The sequence below is a fragment of the Lactuca serriola genome, chromosome 2, assembly GCF_051521515.1.
Source record: "Lactuca serriola cultivar US96UC23 chromosome 2, Lser_US96UC23_V15, whole genome shotgun sequence".
In the NCBI taxonomy this organism is placed as follows: domain Eukaryota; kingdom Viridiplantae; phylum Streptophyta; class Magnoliopsida; order Asterales; family Asteraceae; genus Lactuca; species Lactuca serriola.
The window spans coordinates 153,205,249-153,223,338 of NC_136409.1; the positions used below are offsets into that span (position 1 = coordinate 153,205,249).

The 18,090-nt window shown below is 34.5% G+C and overlaps 2 protein-coding genes across 2 annotated transcripts; both read left to right on the top strand.

Moving 5' to 3' along the window:
• Positions 1-2,749: 2,749 nt before the first annotated feature.
• On the top strand, positions 2,750-4,102 carry LOC145087054 (short-chain dehydrogenase ptmH-like). The gene is made up of 3 exons (XM_079024957.1): positions 2,750-3,190; positions 3,396-3,555; positions 3,642-4,102. The coding sequence occupies exons 1-3, from the start codon at positions 2,851-2,853 to the stop codon at positions 3,979-3,981; spliced, it is 840 nt and encodes a 279-aa protein (XP_078881083.1). The 5' UTR covers positions 2,750-2,850; the 3' UTR covers positions 3,982-4,102.
• Positions 4,103-14,927: 10,825 nt separating this feature from the next.
• On the top strand, positions 14,928-16,224 carry LOC145087055 (short-chain dehydrogenase ptmH-like). Its single transcript, XM_079024958.1, has 3 exons — positions 14,928-15,309; positions 15,533-15,692; positions 15,779-16,224. Exons 1-3 carry the CDS (start codon positions 14,970-14,972, stop codon positions 16,113-16,115), a joined length of 837 nt encoding a protein of 278 aa, XP_078881084.1. The 5' UTR covers positions 14,928-14,969; the 3' UTR covers positions 16,116-16,224.
• The last annotated feature ends 1,866 nt before the right edge of the window (positions 16,225-18,090 follow it).

Consider the following 18,090-nt stretch of genomic DNA (forward strand, 5'->3'; position numbering starts at 1 on the left):
CTAACCCATTTGTCAAGAGATTTGACCCTTGTGTGTGTTTTAGTGTGTGTGTTGTGCATCTTGAAGAAGAAGAATCCTTGTAGAGGAGCATTGAACAAGTTGGAGCTTATAGATCCCGGGTTTATTCACTCTTTCCAACTTATTGGAGGTATAAAGTCTTGATCTTGCTTATCCTATGTCTAGATCTAGAATTGGTTGAGATTTTAGCATACTTTGGTTCTAAGAACGAATCCTCATGAGTAAATGTTACTCAATAAGTTATGAGATGTTTCTTTTGATATTTATGAGGATCTTAGTTCATAAAGTTTGCATCTTGATGGTTGTAGATCAACCATTCATGAGTTAGTGATCATTTGATGGAAGTAGAATGCTAAATCTAGGGTCCGAGTCTCCTTGGGCAATGCAAATGTATCAAGTTGGTAACTTTATTGTTTAAGACATCCCACAAGAGTTAGATCTGAAAAATGGACGTTAGACTCAAAGCATTAAGTGCTTAATGAAGCCCTAGCTATATGAAGTAGTACGTCGTGTGTACATAGGTGGTACGCTGAGCGTACTCACCAGGGATCATTTTGAAGGCTTTGGGCCATTATTGGGCCTTAGGATTTCGGCCATTGTTGGGCCTTAGGACTTTGAACTACGACCATAGATTGAAAGGCCCACTACGGGAAGGGGTAAAATGGTATTTTACCCCTTGGCATGAAAGAGGGTAATCTGGACCATTCTTGGGTTATTACTCTGAGTATTGATTAAGGTTAATTGGAATGTTCAGTGCGAGGATCCATAGTAGCGCTAGCCCGGGAGTGTGATTTGTCTATCTTCAGACTAAGGTGAGTTCCTTCACTGCAGTCGTGGGTCGAAGACACCAATTTCGGCCCACTAGGTTTTGTTGTAGGATGAAAGTTGTCTTCGTGACAATTATTGTTATGCATGTATGTGCTTGTTGTCTCTATGACTTTTGTTGATATGATTGTATGATAGTTATAGGGGTGAAATAGACCCGATACCGATTGAAAGAGACCGAAGGGGATGAAATAGACCCAATACCGGTTGAAAGAGACCGAAGGGGCGTGAAATAGACCCAATACCGGTTGAAAGAGACCGAAGGGGCGTGAAATAGACCCAATGACCAAAGGGGGGTGAAATAGACTCATTACAGGTTGAAAGAGACCGAAGGGGGTTGAAATAGACCCAATTATGTTTTTGACTGTTATGTATGTATAGTATGGGGTATTTGGAGAAAACTCACTAAGCGTTGTGCTTACAATTTATGCTTATGGTTTTATATACTTCCAGCTTGAAAGGGAAGGGTCCGACATGATCGCATTGCATCTACCCATGTTTCCGTATTTTATGATTTTGAGATTTTGTACTCTGATGATTATTTACTATGACATACTCTTGGTTGATTTGATATGAATATTTGATGTTTTGGAATGGATTAAAAATGAAAGTTTTATCTAAAATTTTGGGATGTTACAGGAAAAATAAAGAGAAAGAATATGGGAAATTGTAAGAAAAGATCCAAAATGGATTAAAACGCCAACATCGTCGGAGGTACAATAAAAAACATATCACAACTCAAGTTTGTTTAACGTTCCGACGCATGAATTAACATTGACACCGATGACGTCCCCGACGACATCAAAGAGATCTTCCCACCCCATGACGACCGATCGGATGTGACAAAGCGAAGGCGTTCAACGACACGCGGATGAAGCTGAAAGAAGGGCACAAGAGTTGGTGGAAATGAAAGAAAAGTTTGACACACACAATTTAATAGCAAAAGAAAGAGTTGGCGTACAACACCAACACTTAGAATTCCTTCGTCGTCGAGCAGAGGAAGATCAAATGACGAATGATTTGGCAATTCTTCGCACTAGCTAGGAAAATATGGCGCCACGAGATTTCGAAGGGCTTCAAAAGATGAAGTAGAAATCCAGAAAAATATTTGGACTACGACTATCGTATCGTTTTTATGTTTTTAAATTAGGACTATCTTATTTTTTGTGCTCAATGTTATTATTATTATGTTTTTGTGTAATGTTATTTTTTAGTTTTTAAATGTTATGTTTAATTTAGGATTTAGTTAAATAGGATGTCTTATTAATTTATTTATTTTTAATAAATACTGTAACATAAAATAAAAAACAATCGAAAAAATTGAAAAAAAAATAAATGAATCGAAAAAATAAAAAAGAAATGATGATATGAAAATTAGTGGGTGTTACAACATGTTGTCAAGGTTGTTAAAATCTTGATTTTTATGTCACGATCTTATGATTTTAAGATCTTATATGTGAAAAACGGTCTCGATCACAATACAATCTCAATTTTACCTCTTTAGTTTTATTATACAACCAAGTATAAAAAAATCATATATTAAACATGAAATCGAGTGTCACAAGTTCCATGAAGTCTTCTATAACATCACCATTTTATCAATTCATATCGAGTTCGGTAGAATATACCCATAATAATTTCTTTGTGATCTTATACATGATCAAAATGATCTCATTTCATCTCAAGTTAAGTAGATCACACCCATAGCTGATTTTAATATTTATAGTTTGTAGCAACAAAAATATATTGATGATGCTTAAAAAGTTGAAGTTGATTAGCGAGCAAATTTGAATATGAGTTCACAGTACATAAAACGGTGTCAGGTAATATGTCAACGTTATGTTGTCTATTTCTCGGTTGGTGTTATAAATATTTATCAACCTGGTTGCCTTATTGCGGGCCCCACCAAAACCGCTTATGCTTTCTAGCACATTTGAAGACTATATTTACCGAATTTAAAAATGTCGTCTGATCATATGGATCGAATTACAACTTGAGCAATTCTGAATGGAGACTTCTCACAAACAGGTGGTGCTCATTACAGGATGCTCCTCCGGCGGCATCGGAAACGCCCTGGCCCGCGCTTTCGCCGCCAGGAACTGTCTCGTTGTTGCGACGGCGCGTTCGCTTTCTTCCATGCCGGATTTGAACGATAAGAGTGATATGTTCTTTCTTCAGGAACTTGATGTGTTGAGGGATGAGAGTGTTGTAGAGGTTGTCTCGAATGTAATCGACAAGTTTGGGCGGATCGATGTTCTTGTCAATAATGCTGGAGTTCAGTGTATTGGTCCTCTTGCAGAAATCCCTCTTTCTTCCGCTCAACATACGTTTAACACCAATGTTTTCGGTATTATCTCATGCTCGTGTTTTATGAGCATGATTCTATCATTTAGAAAATATCAGTGATATTCCTCATCTGTTGTTTCTATGATTCAATTGTTCTTAATTGCCTCAACTCGAGATAAGTGTTCATTTCCAATAACTCGAGAGAACTGGAATCCTGTTCCACAATAATTACTTCCTTCAACCATGAACAGTTAGCTTTTATGTAGGTACTTTAAGGTTGATTCAAGCCGTTGTTCCTCACATGGCATCTAGAAAGAAGGGAAAGATTGTGAACATTGGAAGTATATCTGCTATGACCCCTGGACCATGGTCAGGAGTCTACAATGCATCTAAAGCTGCTATACATTCGCTAACTGATACATTACGGTTTGTCACTCTGTTCTGATTCCAATTCCATTCATTCCTGATTCAATTCCATTCCAGTCCTTAATCGATGTAATTGAATGGAACAGGTTGGAATTGAAGCCATTAGGGATCAATGTAACTAATGTTGTACCTGGAGCCATAAGATCAAACCTTGGGGAATCAGCAATAGCCAATTACAGTAAGATGCCGGAATGGAAACTATACAAGAAATACGAGGCTGCAATCAAGAAACGAGCTTATTTTTCACAAGGACCAAACGCAACTCCATCTCAAGAATTTGCAGAAAAGACAGTAGATGCAATCCTCAAACAAGACCCTCCTTCTTGGTTCTCTTATGGTCAGTACTCCATTATATCTGCCATTATATACCATTTGCCTATTTTTCTTAAAGATTTCATTTTAAAGAAGGCTATGAAATGTTGTTAGTTTTCCATTTCTGTAACTTGTTATGAGACGATGAGGGTATAAACTATAAGAAATTGTCATACACAATGTGACTATCAGTTTATGACATGTGCATATAACATATTTGAGTTGTGGTTAAACATTTTTCTTGAAGTCATATTTACATTATTGATGATAGATTAGATAAGGCTATGTGGTTCGTTGTCATGTTTGAGTTGTTGGGTTTGAGAGTTATATTATATTAAATTATGTTCATTTATTATATTATATTAAATTATGTTCACCTCATATTTTAATGACTAAATGTTTTGAAAATGTCTAAAGGTTTTTGATACTCTCAAACGTTTTGATTGAGAATAGTCATTAAACCAGGAGGTGTCAATATTCAATAAACATGGTGATCTCCAACAAGAACTAGTTTGATGAGTTGGTGACCTCAGGATAGAAGTTCATGATACATGACTTGTATCTCAACTTGAATATTCATTATTGTATATTATATATAATATATAATTCTTTAATAGTGTCTTAAAAAATTGTTATATTTTTATTTATATCTAAGGCGTCTAGACCCAATTAGGTATGCTCTCGATTGTACCTTTAAAATTTACACATGGATTTAATCCCGAAGCAATCATAAAAATCGGTGGAAAGTTTTCAAAATATTTTACGTGTGTTAGCATCATTTGAGAAATAACATTAGATGTTGGAAAATAAATTTATGATAGCATAGACGTTTGTTGATAGAGTATTCCACTAACGGGGCAATATCGTCTTAGACAAAATGGGGAATTTTTTCTCTATGATATTTTGTTAATAATTCATGTTTTAACAAATGTTCAATCATTAGGTAAAGAGAGTTTCATCTCTAAAGAGAGTTTCATCTCGTAAGCATATTTTCAACCATTCTTACAGGTCTTACTCATTTCCTTTTTCAAAAACTTTTCCATCTTTGATGTTGAATAGGTCCGGTTCTAAAAATTGTCTCGTTTAATGTTTTAAAATTTGGGAGGTGGGATTCCTTTATTTAAACACTAGGTGTGAGACCCGTAAAAAAATATATTTTTTGTTAAGCATTTCTTGTTTAATAATTTACACAACTGAATTTGAAAAGAATATCAATTTGCCGTGAATGAACCAATTTTTGCAAGGTTTCTCCAAATTATTGTGAATTAAAAAGGATTGGGCAAAAATTATGTTTTTCAATTAGGAAGATTGATTTGAATTTAAATTGAATTTAATATATTAATTGACAAATTATGTGAGAATTTATGAAGACATTTATTTAAGTTTTCTTATTTTTTTTAATTATATTTTTAGATTAGATTTTTTTTATAATTTAATAATAAAGCCAAAAAAACCAACAATTTTGCCAAGTGGATTTAAATGAAATTGAAAAAATTAAAAAAAAAATGTCATGTGACATTGAATTAGATGATGACATGTAATAAAAAAAACATTTATTTATTAGGTAGGACAAGTTTAAAACATGACAACAACAATGTATGTTATAAAACTTCTCATCACATATTGGATTCAAAACTCGTCTCATTCGATTAATAGTGTTACCATGATTACTAGCATTGTGTACCGTTATCAAAAGTATTTTTATCATTTACTTTAAAAGTGTTTGTTAATATCATTAACGTATCGTATACATATATTTTGTTCATCCCCAGATGAAAGTTTTTCAAAAGAAAGAATTCATTTTTGCATAAAAGACCATGTTTTTAAATTGATTTAACGCATCGTGATACAAATAAATAGCTGAGTGGTATCATATGGAGTGGTCCAAACACACTAGTTAATGATCCTCTATTAATAATGAGATTCAATAGACATTCGATATTTATATTTTTTTTGGAAATATTTAGTAGGGTGTTGCAATGGATGTTTATAATTTAATTACAATTAATACAACACATTAACTATGTCAATCGACGACTCCTTGTTTCTATTGGATGCCTTTTTAAGATGACAAAAGCAATGGAACAGTAAGGCTATGAGGTATGAGTGCGGTAGCAACAAAGAGTCGAAGTCTCTCTTACTCTCTCTCTCTCTCATTTATCTCTCTCTTCTTCCTTTCTTCTCCACCATAAATAGTCTATTTACCACACCCGAATCTCATATGAAGTTGAGGTGGAGTGTTTTTTCATGGTAGAACCATGACATCACACCCTCCAGCCTAAAACCTTCCACAACAGGCCTTGCAAAGCCAAATTGAAAGTCATGTTGGATTTAGTCTTTTTATAGTTTGAAAGACATGCAAAAGTAAATCAAATTGAAAACCACATTGGATTTGGTCTTTTACAGTTTGAAAGACTTACAAAAGTTTATTACTTTAATAGTATTATATTATTTTTATAGGAAGACTACTTTAAATATTTAATAATACTATGTATCCACAATACGACATTGAATATTCAATATTTGTTTCTACTAGTATATTTGATTTCAAACGTATGTTAGAAAGATCGTTTCATCAAATATATATAAATCAAATTTTTGTTAAATTATTTATTTAATTATTTATTGTAACTTTTTTAAAGTTAGCATTTGTTTTTTTGACTTCTTTTATAATGTCTATATACATTGTGTAGTGCATATATATGTTTAGTTAAATGTTTGTATCACTAAATAACTGCATTTTATGTTAATTTGATATTAAATAGTTATTAATTATTAATATTTAAGATAAATATTAAAATTTATAAATTAATTGTTGATTCGGTAGTAAAAACCATTTTTAAAAGATGAGTGATATTGCATTCATACATAAATGATTGTAAAAGTTGATGTGATGTGTTTGAAAGACACATGACATTTTAATAGTGTGAATGGCCTATTAAAGTGTTTATATTTAAATTAGATATACGTTTTTTCTGCAACTTCAATTTTTTTTTTTCATATTGGTAATACATTTCTTCTTTCTTTTGGTATTGAAAGATCTAGTATGTTCAAGAATTATATTAAAGTGATATTGCTAATTAGTATATATGATATTAATGAGTCACATGTGACATCCCCAAAATCACGGCCAGAAAAGACCGGTTTAATTTATGCTTTTAAAATAATTTCAAAGTAATCATTTGATTAAAAGAATTGCGGAATTCGTTCCCAAAACAAAATATGATAAAATAAGATTTACCAAAGCATTTCTTAAAGAAATGTATTTTTCATTATATTATAATACTCGAGATGTCATGTTCCGATAAACAGACCAAAAGTATAAACATTTCAATACAGACCTTACAACAGTTATTTATAACAACAGGTTTATAATCCAAAAATAACTTGACAAGTCATCCAACTTATGCTCTGGCACCACTACCTGTAATACAAAGAAACTGAGTGGGTCAGGCTTGAGAGCCTGGTGAGCATATAGGGTTTTCAACCCACAATAAATAATTATATTTAATTCCACCAACCAACAATAACCCAATTACCCATTTCCGTTATTCTCACTTTACATCCCTAAGACAACTAACATAAGGGACCTAGTCTAAGAATATTTCATCGGGGCGACAACACATGCTTCGGGGGTTGCTCAGCAATATAAGTCAAATAAGGCAACCATGAGGGGGATGGAGTACAGCGAATGAACACCCAAGTTCATTAACACCTACAGGTGGCGAACCTGCTAGCGTTTCACAGGACTGTCTAGAAAAGTCTGTGGTCGTCATCTAAACTCCGCTAGATGACTAAATCAAAAACATCGAGGCCTCTCATCTTTTTATCACAAGACAACTATCTACCCATGTTCTACCCAACATTTTAGTAGATAAAATATACATTTTTATACATAGTTTAAAACCTGTATAGTATGTTCATTCAAAACACATTCCAGATAAAAGACGAGACACATACACATAACACGTATTTCATAGAGAATAAATCATATCCATGAGATAGAAGAAAGTGAATATACATTCACACATATAACAACAAAATATACACATAACACGTATTTCGTATAAAATATTTCATAATTATGCGTTAGAAGAAAGTAACCACACACTCACTTGATCAGAAGATGATTAGACAGCACTACGGCTTGTAGAAGTAGTATTCTTCGATAGATCTGAAAGATCTTCACAAAAATCGGACTCCTCGCGGGCAGAGCTTCGGCTCGGGAATTGCACTTCTTGGGATCTTCGGGACTTGCTTCGGGATATTTCTTGCATGTAAATCGAGGTAAAACGAGAGAGAGAGGAGAGAAAATAGCAACCCTAAACGGCTGGCCCTTCAAATCTATTTATAGGGCAAATTTGGCCCTTGCCACGTCGTGGCACCCTTTTTCCACGTTGTGGGCTTGGTCGTCACTGCATATGTCATCGCAAGGTGCGTCCGGGGGACTCCCGAAGGTGTCAGAAGACTTGTCACGTCGTGACACTGCGTGCCACGTCATGGTCTCTGACACAGCTTTGAGGTTCGCGCCCCGAACTTCAGAAATTCATAACTTTCGCATACGAACTCCGTTTTCGACGTTTTTTATATCGACGCGAAGGTGAGATTATGCTCTACAACTCTCGTTTGGACTCCATTGGCTAATTTTGAATGGATTTTTAATATATTATAAGTATATTACTTATATAATATTTTTAGTAGGTCGGGACAGGAAAACTCTGTTCGAAATTCATAACTCCTTCATTTGAACTCCGTTTTCGTTTGTCTTTTTTATCGTTGGACTACTATCAATGAGATCTTCAATTCTCATTTAGAAATTTTTGGCTAAATATCACTCGATCTCTATTTCGAGTATTCGGGCTGCATACCGCTAAGTCGAAACTTCGGAAAATCATAACTTCTTCATACGAAGTCAGATTTGGGCGTTCTTTTCATGCACGCTCTCGGTTTAACTAGCCCTACGACTTTCGTTTAGATCACTAAGGCTAGATATCGCTCTATCTTAAATTCATATTTTACGTCATTCGGCGTCGTGCCGGTTCTGTCGCGAAACTTCGACAGGTCATAACTTCTTCGTTATAACTCGGATTTCGGCATTCCTTATATCTCCGGAATCCTTGTTTCGACCACTACAACTTTATGTAAAGATATCGGGCTTATCTCACACTTTAATTTTGACGCTTATTTTTATCCTTTATTAATTATATCTTTATAATTAAGTATTAAGCATACAAATACACATAATTCACATAATACTCAAATATTTCATCATTAATACTTCAAAAAGAGTTACAAGGGTTAACCTAGACTATTATATCAACGAAAATGCCTAGCCTGGAAACACGGGCGTTACATTACAGTAACAAAAACATGATATAATGGATTATTTATTAGAAATTGATTTTAATAAATATTCAATAAACTCTTATGATTAAATTGGAAATTATTTATTTCTAGGAAATAATAATTTTCATTAGCAAGTAACATTACATAATTCAAATTGTATGAATTAATAATTCATGCACTACATTTTGGACTAGATAAATTATTTTGTTTTTTACCAAAAAGTTAAAGTTTATATTTTATAAACTTGGTTTATAAAAATATAAAACTTTTGTCTTGTTTTACCTTCTTATTTTTTAAATAATGAATGAAAAAGTAATGCATGCCATTTTGACTAGTTTATACAAAAAGAAAGGCATAGCTTGAAGCATGAGGAACACTTAGGCTTTAGGTACATGGGTTCTTAAAGTGTTAAGGACTTATGGTCTAAAGATGAGCTTTATGTAATGAGACTTTCATTCTTTTAGTCCTTAAGATGTAAAATCCGAAATCATGCATACTCTCTCCATTCTCTATAGTTTTTTGGGTTTAAACTTGAAAAATACTTGCTTTTATACTCTCTTGAAGTTCATACTTTGGTTATGAACTTCAATCTTAATAGTTACGAGTTCTAGACTAGCATCTACATTAAGTCGAGTCATTGTTGGTGTCTCTAAAGTTCATCATTCTTCATCAACTTCCAAGCCTCCCAAGAGGACCCAAAGAACTACAAATGTTTGTTATTTCTTCATCTTTTCTTTGGTTGGTGATGTTTTCTTTTCCAAACTTTGTAAGATGATCATTGGTGGGTTATAATGTAACGACCCAAAATTCAAGACCAAAAATTTCTTTTAATAAAACATTACTTTAAGCAAAGACATCATTCCAAAACATAATCTGAGTATAAGTTTTCAAAACACATGTTCATTATCAGAGTAAACATTCCCAGGCTGTCTAATCTATGGTGTGTGCCATGCGATCACCCCGAGCTCTTCCCTCCGCTACCAGAAGTACCTGAAACCAAAACTGAAAACCGTAAGCACGAAGCTTAGTGAGTTCCCCACCCTACCACATACCATACATAACCACATACTGCACATACTGGGCCACGCCCGCTATTATGGGCCTCGCCCCTACCTCGGGCCTCGCCCGCTACAACGGCCCCGCCGCTCCAGGCCCCGCCTGGATTCGAGCCCCGCTCGGATACAGATCTGTTTCACTTAGGCCTCGCCTGTCACAGGGCCTCGCCCGCTAACATATAATAGCACATAATCATACTGCAAAACATAAGCTAAACATATACAATGGATCATGTCCTAAGGCCTCGCCTATCCTGGGCCTCGCCCTTGTCCTGCTACTGATGAGACATAGAACCCCGTCCATGCTCCTACTGATAGTGAGATACGGGCCCAACCCACACTCACTCCTTTCCTAACTTGGGCCTCGCCTCTGCTCTACTGCTAATGAGATGTGGAACACCATCCACACTCTGCTATTGGTGAGATACGGGACCTCGCCCACACTCACCTCCCTACCAAGCACATACATGTATCACACAGACAACAAGTATAAACTATCATATAAACCAATCCTTGGGCACCCGCCCGCTATCATTGGACCTCGTCCTAAATATCATACTAGCATACTGTGCATAGGGCTAACCCCCGGGTCTTCTACTCATAGCTACATGGGTCGGCATTGTGGCCTTAGACCCATTCACACAAAAGGGAAACTCACCTGCACTGGCTGAACTTGTTGATGATCCCACTAGCCGCTGCCCGGCAACTCTCTGAACTCCTGCTCCACCCGCTCCCTGAGCTACCAATAATATTGTAACACTGAGTCTAACCGACCCCCGAAAGACAACCAAGTCAACTCTGGTCAAAGTCAAAGTCCTGGTCAAATTCAACCTTCCAGGTCAACCCTACTCGCCGAGTCACCCTATTGACTCGTCGAGTTCATATGTTCAGAGTCTTTCCATTCGTGACTCGACTCGCCGAGTCAGTCCATGACTCACCGAGTCTACCGATCTCCGAGTCCTGACCTATCCAACTCACCGAGTCTCCACTCGACTCACTGATTCGAGTCTCAACTCGATGGGTTTGGGGTTTCGCGACCTGACTCGCCGAGTCCAAGACAGCCTTCAACAGACTCACCGAGTTGTTCTTCCAACTCGCCGAGTTCCTGCCCAACTTCATCTGACTCGACGAGCTGTTCATCCCACTCGTCGAGTTCCTCCAAATCTTCATGCTACTCTCCGAGTCCACTCAAAGGACTCGTCGAGTCCATTCAGATCTCCATACATGCAGAGGACTTTTGAGTCATGCACGGACTCCAAACTGTAGATCTACCCTTCCCAAGCCTATTCCTCATGTAAAGTTGCAAACTTTACGTGTAGAGAAGGAGATCTAGGCAAAATACACCATAAACTAGGGTTTAAGGCAAAGAGGCTCCATAATCAACTCAAGGGCTGCTACTTTATGCTTCTCAAGACCATAATATGCTTAGATCTGAAGTAGCAACTTTAGATCTGGCTTCTAACTCAAAATAATAACATTATGGCTAAAAAGCCCCAACAACCACACATAGATCTAGGTGCAAAAAGGGTCCAGGAACTAGTTTATTACCTCCAAATGCTCAGAATGAACTCACAATCCCAGATCTATAGTCCTTTCTTGCTCCTCCAAGTTCCTTCTTCCTTCTCCAAGCTTTAATGCACCTTCCAAGGCAACAAATGGCTCAAATAGAGGATATGGCGGCTAGGGTTTAATGTTCTGGGTGAAAGAGGCAGTAAAGGAACCCTAAGGGAGAGAATGAGACGCTTAAATAGGCTCCAAGTCCCGAATTTAGGGTTTTCTCCGCACAGACCAGACTCGTCGAGTCCCTTTGCCCGACTCGCCGAGTCGGTCACTTACTCCTCGACCCGGATCCCGCTTGGACTCGTCGAGTCTCCCTTTGAAATTAGGGTTTTCCTTCCTTTCTTGGCCTTCCCGACTTTGGGTGTTAAATATAAACTTGTTTTATGTTATTCAAATCATCAAGTCTTCCGTCGTTAAATATTATGTTTTTGAAACTAGTTTTTGAATAAAAACTCAACAATTGGTATCAGAGTCACCTTGCAAGTTTGGTTAGATTTTTTGATTTTTGAAAATCTTAGTTTTTGGAGAATATGGATAACTTGGTTTTGTATAAAAACAAGTTCATACATATTTTCTATGACAACTTTATAATTATTATTTTATGTGACAAAAAATTTCATGCATCTTTTGTCATTTAAAGTTGTCTTAGAGAAACAAAGATTGTTTAATGTGCATGTTGATATGTATGATGTGCATAAACTAGCCAATGACCATTGTGTTTGTTGTGTTGGTTGTTTTATAAATATGGTTGTAATAATTTATTTATTCATATGGTATGTAATAAATTAAATAGATTAGTTTTCTAAGTTTATTTTTGTAAGTAACAGATTAGTTGTTAAAATAATTTTTTTGTACAAAAATGTAACAAGAAATGAAGTTAGAGCCATTTTTTTAAGACCAAAGTGCAATTTTCGCAAGTATAAGGTGTTTAGGATTTTCATTGACAATTTTCAAACTGTCGCTAAATGTTGTTGGCAGACTTCTCAAAGGGCTATTGAGCATTTGCGACATTTTCTGCAGCACTTTCTGAAAGTGTTGCATATTGCTGAAATATTGCTTTAAAGAAGTTTTTCCAATCTTTTGCAAGCAAAGAATGTTTTCTCAAGTGTGAGCTTCTACAACAACCACGGGCGTATCCACCATATGGTTAGGTAGGTCCTAGGACCTACCTAAGTTTTTAATTTCATTTACAATGTATATAGTAGAAAAATTAGGAACTACCTTAGAAAAAATAAAGGACCTACCTTGAGTTTGTTTTTTTTTTTTTTTTAAATCTTAAAAAACCATTTTAAAAAGAAAAAAAAATATATAAGTTATTAGGGGCAATTTGTTGTTTTAAATTATGAGATTGAGAACAAAAAGTTAACCACTCTTCATCGGCACTCTCAAAATATTAATAAATAAATAAGTTGTTCTAATAAAATAGAAGCCCACATGCCAAAGACTCTCACTCTCCGTTCACCGCTTTATTAATGGACATAATCAACTAGTTTTTCGTTAAACTGTACGCCTTTTTCAGTTATATTTTAATCGGTTTTTTAAAATTTTTAATCGGTGGCACAAGGTACATGAGCTGATTTTCAGTTCTTGTAAGGTACATGAGCCGACCCGACCCGACCCCAAAAGTGTTGTTGATTTTTTTATTGGTCTCACTTAATTTAGGAACCACGTGATTTTTTGTTCTAGATTCGCCACTGACAACAACATTACAAGAAAATTTTTGGTCCCTTAAAATGTCCTTTTAGGAATGGACTTGGCATTTTTTTGGCTCACGAAAAATGTCACTAGTTGGTTATGTTTATGCACATATAATTTTATGTATGTTTGTGTTATTTATTTTATGCAATTATTATGTGTGGTTGATAAATTAGTTTTTCACATGCTAAAATAATTTTAGACAAAATAAACATCACATGGAGTTTGGTTTTCAAAATTTATAATGTGGACATAAGATGTAACAAGTTATTGGTTTAAAATATAATCCGGTTTTATAAAACGTTAATAACATCAAATTTTGAAATACTCAAATATAAGTTTTAAAATGGTGATTTTTATAACGTATCAGATGAGGCGCATATCAAACCATAGGAACCATTCCACAACAAAACCCTAAGGGTTGTGACTTCCACAACAAATCTATTTAAAATAGTATTATAAAATTGGTGTTTAGTTGTTTATATAACTATAAGGTCATTAAGTAACTATGATGGTAGTTTTTGAAAATTCAATTACTATAAATAAGAGCTTTGGGCTCTCATATTTCTTGCACCATTCTCTTGATTCAATAGTATTTCTCTTCTTATCCCTCAAGCATTTCGGTCCCTCGTGATTCGACTTCTCTTTCTGTAGTTTTAATATAGTAAGGTGAGCGCTAAAGTGTTACACGAATCTTTCTTAGAAAGATTCAGCGACGAACTTCTGCGCTTGCAGAGCCCGACTCCTAACTAAAATCCCCTTGTAAATAAGTTATGTTTACCCTATGTTAATATAGCTTATATTTAAAATTAGTATTGTTATTATAAACTTATAATAAATATTTGGGCTATTATTATGACTTATATAAGTGTTGTTATAATATCTTTTTAACTACTCGCGGTACGGAGAATCTGGTTTAAATATTTATTAAATTATATACATACTAAAAATTATTAAAATATACCTCCTTCTTTGATTGGTCAGGTTTTTTTTATTATTTATCTTTTGTTTTTTTAATATTTATTAAATTATATACATATTAAAAATTATTAAAAAATATATCAAAATTCATGATTTTTAATTTCTTACAAAATGAGTATAGTGTTTTCATAAAATATATTTTTTTAAAAAATAAAAAATAATAAAATATAATGAAAGATGATTTTTTTGTCTTTTGACGAAGAAAAAAAAAGAGTAAGGAAAACACTCACACGACACTAAAAAAAAAATGGTTTCCATTCCACCAACAAGTTAGAGGCTGCATTTATTAGGGATGTGGCACATCTTTATACTTAAGAAGCTGATGTATCACAACAAATATTTATGTATCAACCAGGGAGCCTACAATGTTGCCGTATTGCGGGTCCCACCAAAACAGCTTTTCTACTATATTTACTAAATGTCGTCTGGATCATATCGATCGAATTACAACTTTAGCAATTCTGAATGGAGACTTTTCACAAACAGGTGGTGCTCATTACAGGATGCTCCTCCGGCGGCATCGGAAACGCCCTGGCCCGCGCTTTCGCTGCCAGGAACTGTCTCGTTGTTGCGACGGCGCGTTCGCTTTCTTCCATGCCGGATTTGAACGATAAGAGTGATATGTTCTTTCTTCAGGAACTTGATGTGTTGAGGGATGAGAGTGTTGTAGAGGTTGTCTCGAATGTAATCGATAAGTTTGGGAGGATCGATGTTCTTGTCAATAATGCTGGAGTTCAGTGTATTGGTCCTCTTGCAGAAATTCCTCTTTCTTCCGCTCAACATACGTTCAACACCAATGTTTTCGGTATTATCTCTTACTCGTGTTTTATGAGCTTGATTCGATCATTTATAAAATATCAGTGATATTCCTCATCTGTTGTTTCTATGATTCAATTGTTCTTGATTCCATCAACTCGAGATAATTTTCATTTCCAAAAACTACAAAAAATTGAAGGATGTAAGCGAATAACTCGATTTATCACTAAAGAATTACTTCCTTCATCCATGAACAATAAGCTTTTATGTAGGTACTTTGAGGTTGATTCAAGAAGTTGTTCCTCACATGGCATCTAGAAAGAAGGGAAAGATTGTGAACATTGGAAGTGTATCTGCTATGACCCCTGGACCATGGTCAGGTGTCTACAATGCATCTAAAGCTGCTATACATTCGCTAACTGATACATTACGGTTTGTCACTCTGTTCTGATTCCAATTCCATTCATTCCTGATTCAATTGCATTCCAGTCCTTAATCGATGTAATTGAATGGAACAGGTTGGAATTGAAGCCATTGGGGATCAATGTAACTAATGTTGTACCTGGAGCCATAAGATCAAACCTTGGGGAATCAGCAATAGCCAATTACAGTAAGATGCCGGAATTGAAACTATACAATAAATACGAGGCTGCAATCAAGAAACGAGCTTATTTTTCACAAGGACCAAACGCAACTCCATCTCAAGAATTTGCAGAAAAGACAGTAGATGCAATCCTCAAACAAGACCCTCCTTCTTGGTTCTCTTATGGTCAATATTCCACTATATCTGCCATTATATACCATTTGCCTATTTTTCTTAAAGATTTCCTTTTAAAGAAGGCTATGAATTGTTAGTAACTTTTTATAAGATGATGAGTGTATAAAATATAAACTATAAGAACTTGTCATAAAAAATGTGCATTAATCTAATGTGGAGATTATTTTGTGTTTTCTTTTCATATAACATGTTTGAGTTGTGGTTAAATGTTTTTCTATAATTCGTATTTACATTATGGATGATATAGATAAGGATATGTTGTTGGTCTTCATTTTGAGTTGTTAGGAATAGGGAGTGACATTGATGAGAGTTAAATCATGTAATGAATATATTAGTTTTATTCCATTTTGAAGGTTATGATATAAATGCGAGGCTCTAAATTGCAACTTGCATAGCTGCATGTAGGGTAGAAGACTATGCATTAATGCAAGTCTCGTTATATTGGTATTATAGCCCTTTTCAACATCGGTATTAGTATATGAAGACATTGACACTGACCTTCCTTCCATTTTCATATTCTAAAATCTCGTTTTGTAGATAGTTTAAGCCTTCTTCAAGTCAAGATCCGTGTTGTTTTGTTCTCTCTCCTTTGAATCATAATAGTCATTCAGATCACTGATTCGTCTAAAGATGTTGATTGATACTCTCAAAACATTTTAATTGAGAATAGTGATTAAACCGTGAGTTGTTGATATTAAATAAACATGATGATTTTGAACAAGAACTAGTTTGATGAGTTGGTGATCTCAAGATAGAAGTTCTTTATTCATGACTTGTATCTCGATTTGAGTATTCATTATCATATATTATATATAATTCATTAGAAGTGTCTTCAAAATTTGTTATATCTTTGTTTTTATATCTGTTGTCTAGACTCAAAAGGTGACCGATATTAGTTACATTCTTGATTACACCTTTAAAATTTACACATGGATTTAATCCTAAAGTTTTCAAAATATTTTTACATTTGTTGGCATCATTTGAGAAAAACATTAAATGTTGGAAAATAAATTTGTGATAACATAAACCTTTGTTGATATAGCACTCCTAAAGTCCTATGTAACGACAATGTCGTCTTAGACAACATGTGGAATCTTTTCTATATGATATTTAGTTAATAATTATTGTTTTAAGTTTTAACAAACGTTCAATCATTAGGAAAATAAAAGTTCCAGCTGGTTAGCATATTTGCTACCATTCTTAAAGGTCTTACTTCTTTGCAAAAGGGAATTGATTTGTATACAACAAATTTTCTCCATACACAACAGTTTATGTTTTATGGAGTTGTATAATACAACACTTTAATATATAAATTGTTGTGTACAGAAAAAAATTATTGTGTACAAATCAGTTCCCTTTGCAAAAACTTTTCCATCTTTTATTTGGAATATGTCTGATTCTAAAAATGGTCTCCTTAGGTGTTCTAAAATTTGTGAGTTGGGTTCCATTATTTGTGGACTGTAAGTTGAAAAAATGACAGACAACATACATGATAAAATTTCTCATCACATATTGTCGTTTCATTCGATTAATAATGTTACCATGATTACTAGCATTGTGTTGCTTTATCAAAAGTATTTTGTCATTTACTTTAAAAGTGGTTGTTAAAGTCGTTAAAATAATTTAGTCACGACACAAATGAAAAAGGTTTTAGTATTTTGTTTTGACAACCCTTCTGGTAAATAAATTAAATGTCTTGAAAACCTATTTTGGATGGTGTATTTTCTTCATACACAAAGTGAGACTCGAATCAATAATCTATTGGTTCAAGCCGGACTTAAAGTAGTAAAGGAGACTCTTGAACTATTGGGTGAAACGTTAAGAGTTATTTTTACAGAAAAATCACGTATAAACATAATATAGGTCTAGAATATTTTTATGAAGATGTTTGTGCTCATGCTTTAGTTCCAAATTTGGCCATACCAAGTAGATGGAATTCGACATATTATGGGAAAGATCAGATTCATCATCAAGTATCATAATGAAAATGAAGCAAACAAGCATAAACCAACACAGCTAGTCGGCCTAAAAAAAGTAAAAACACAACCAAAG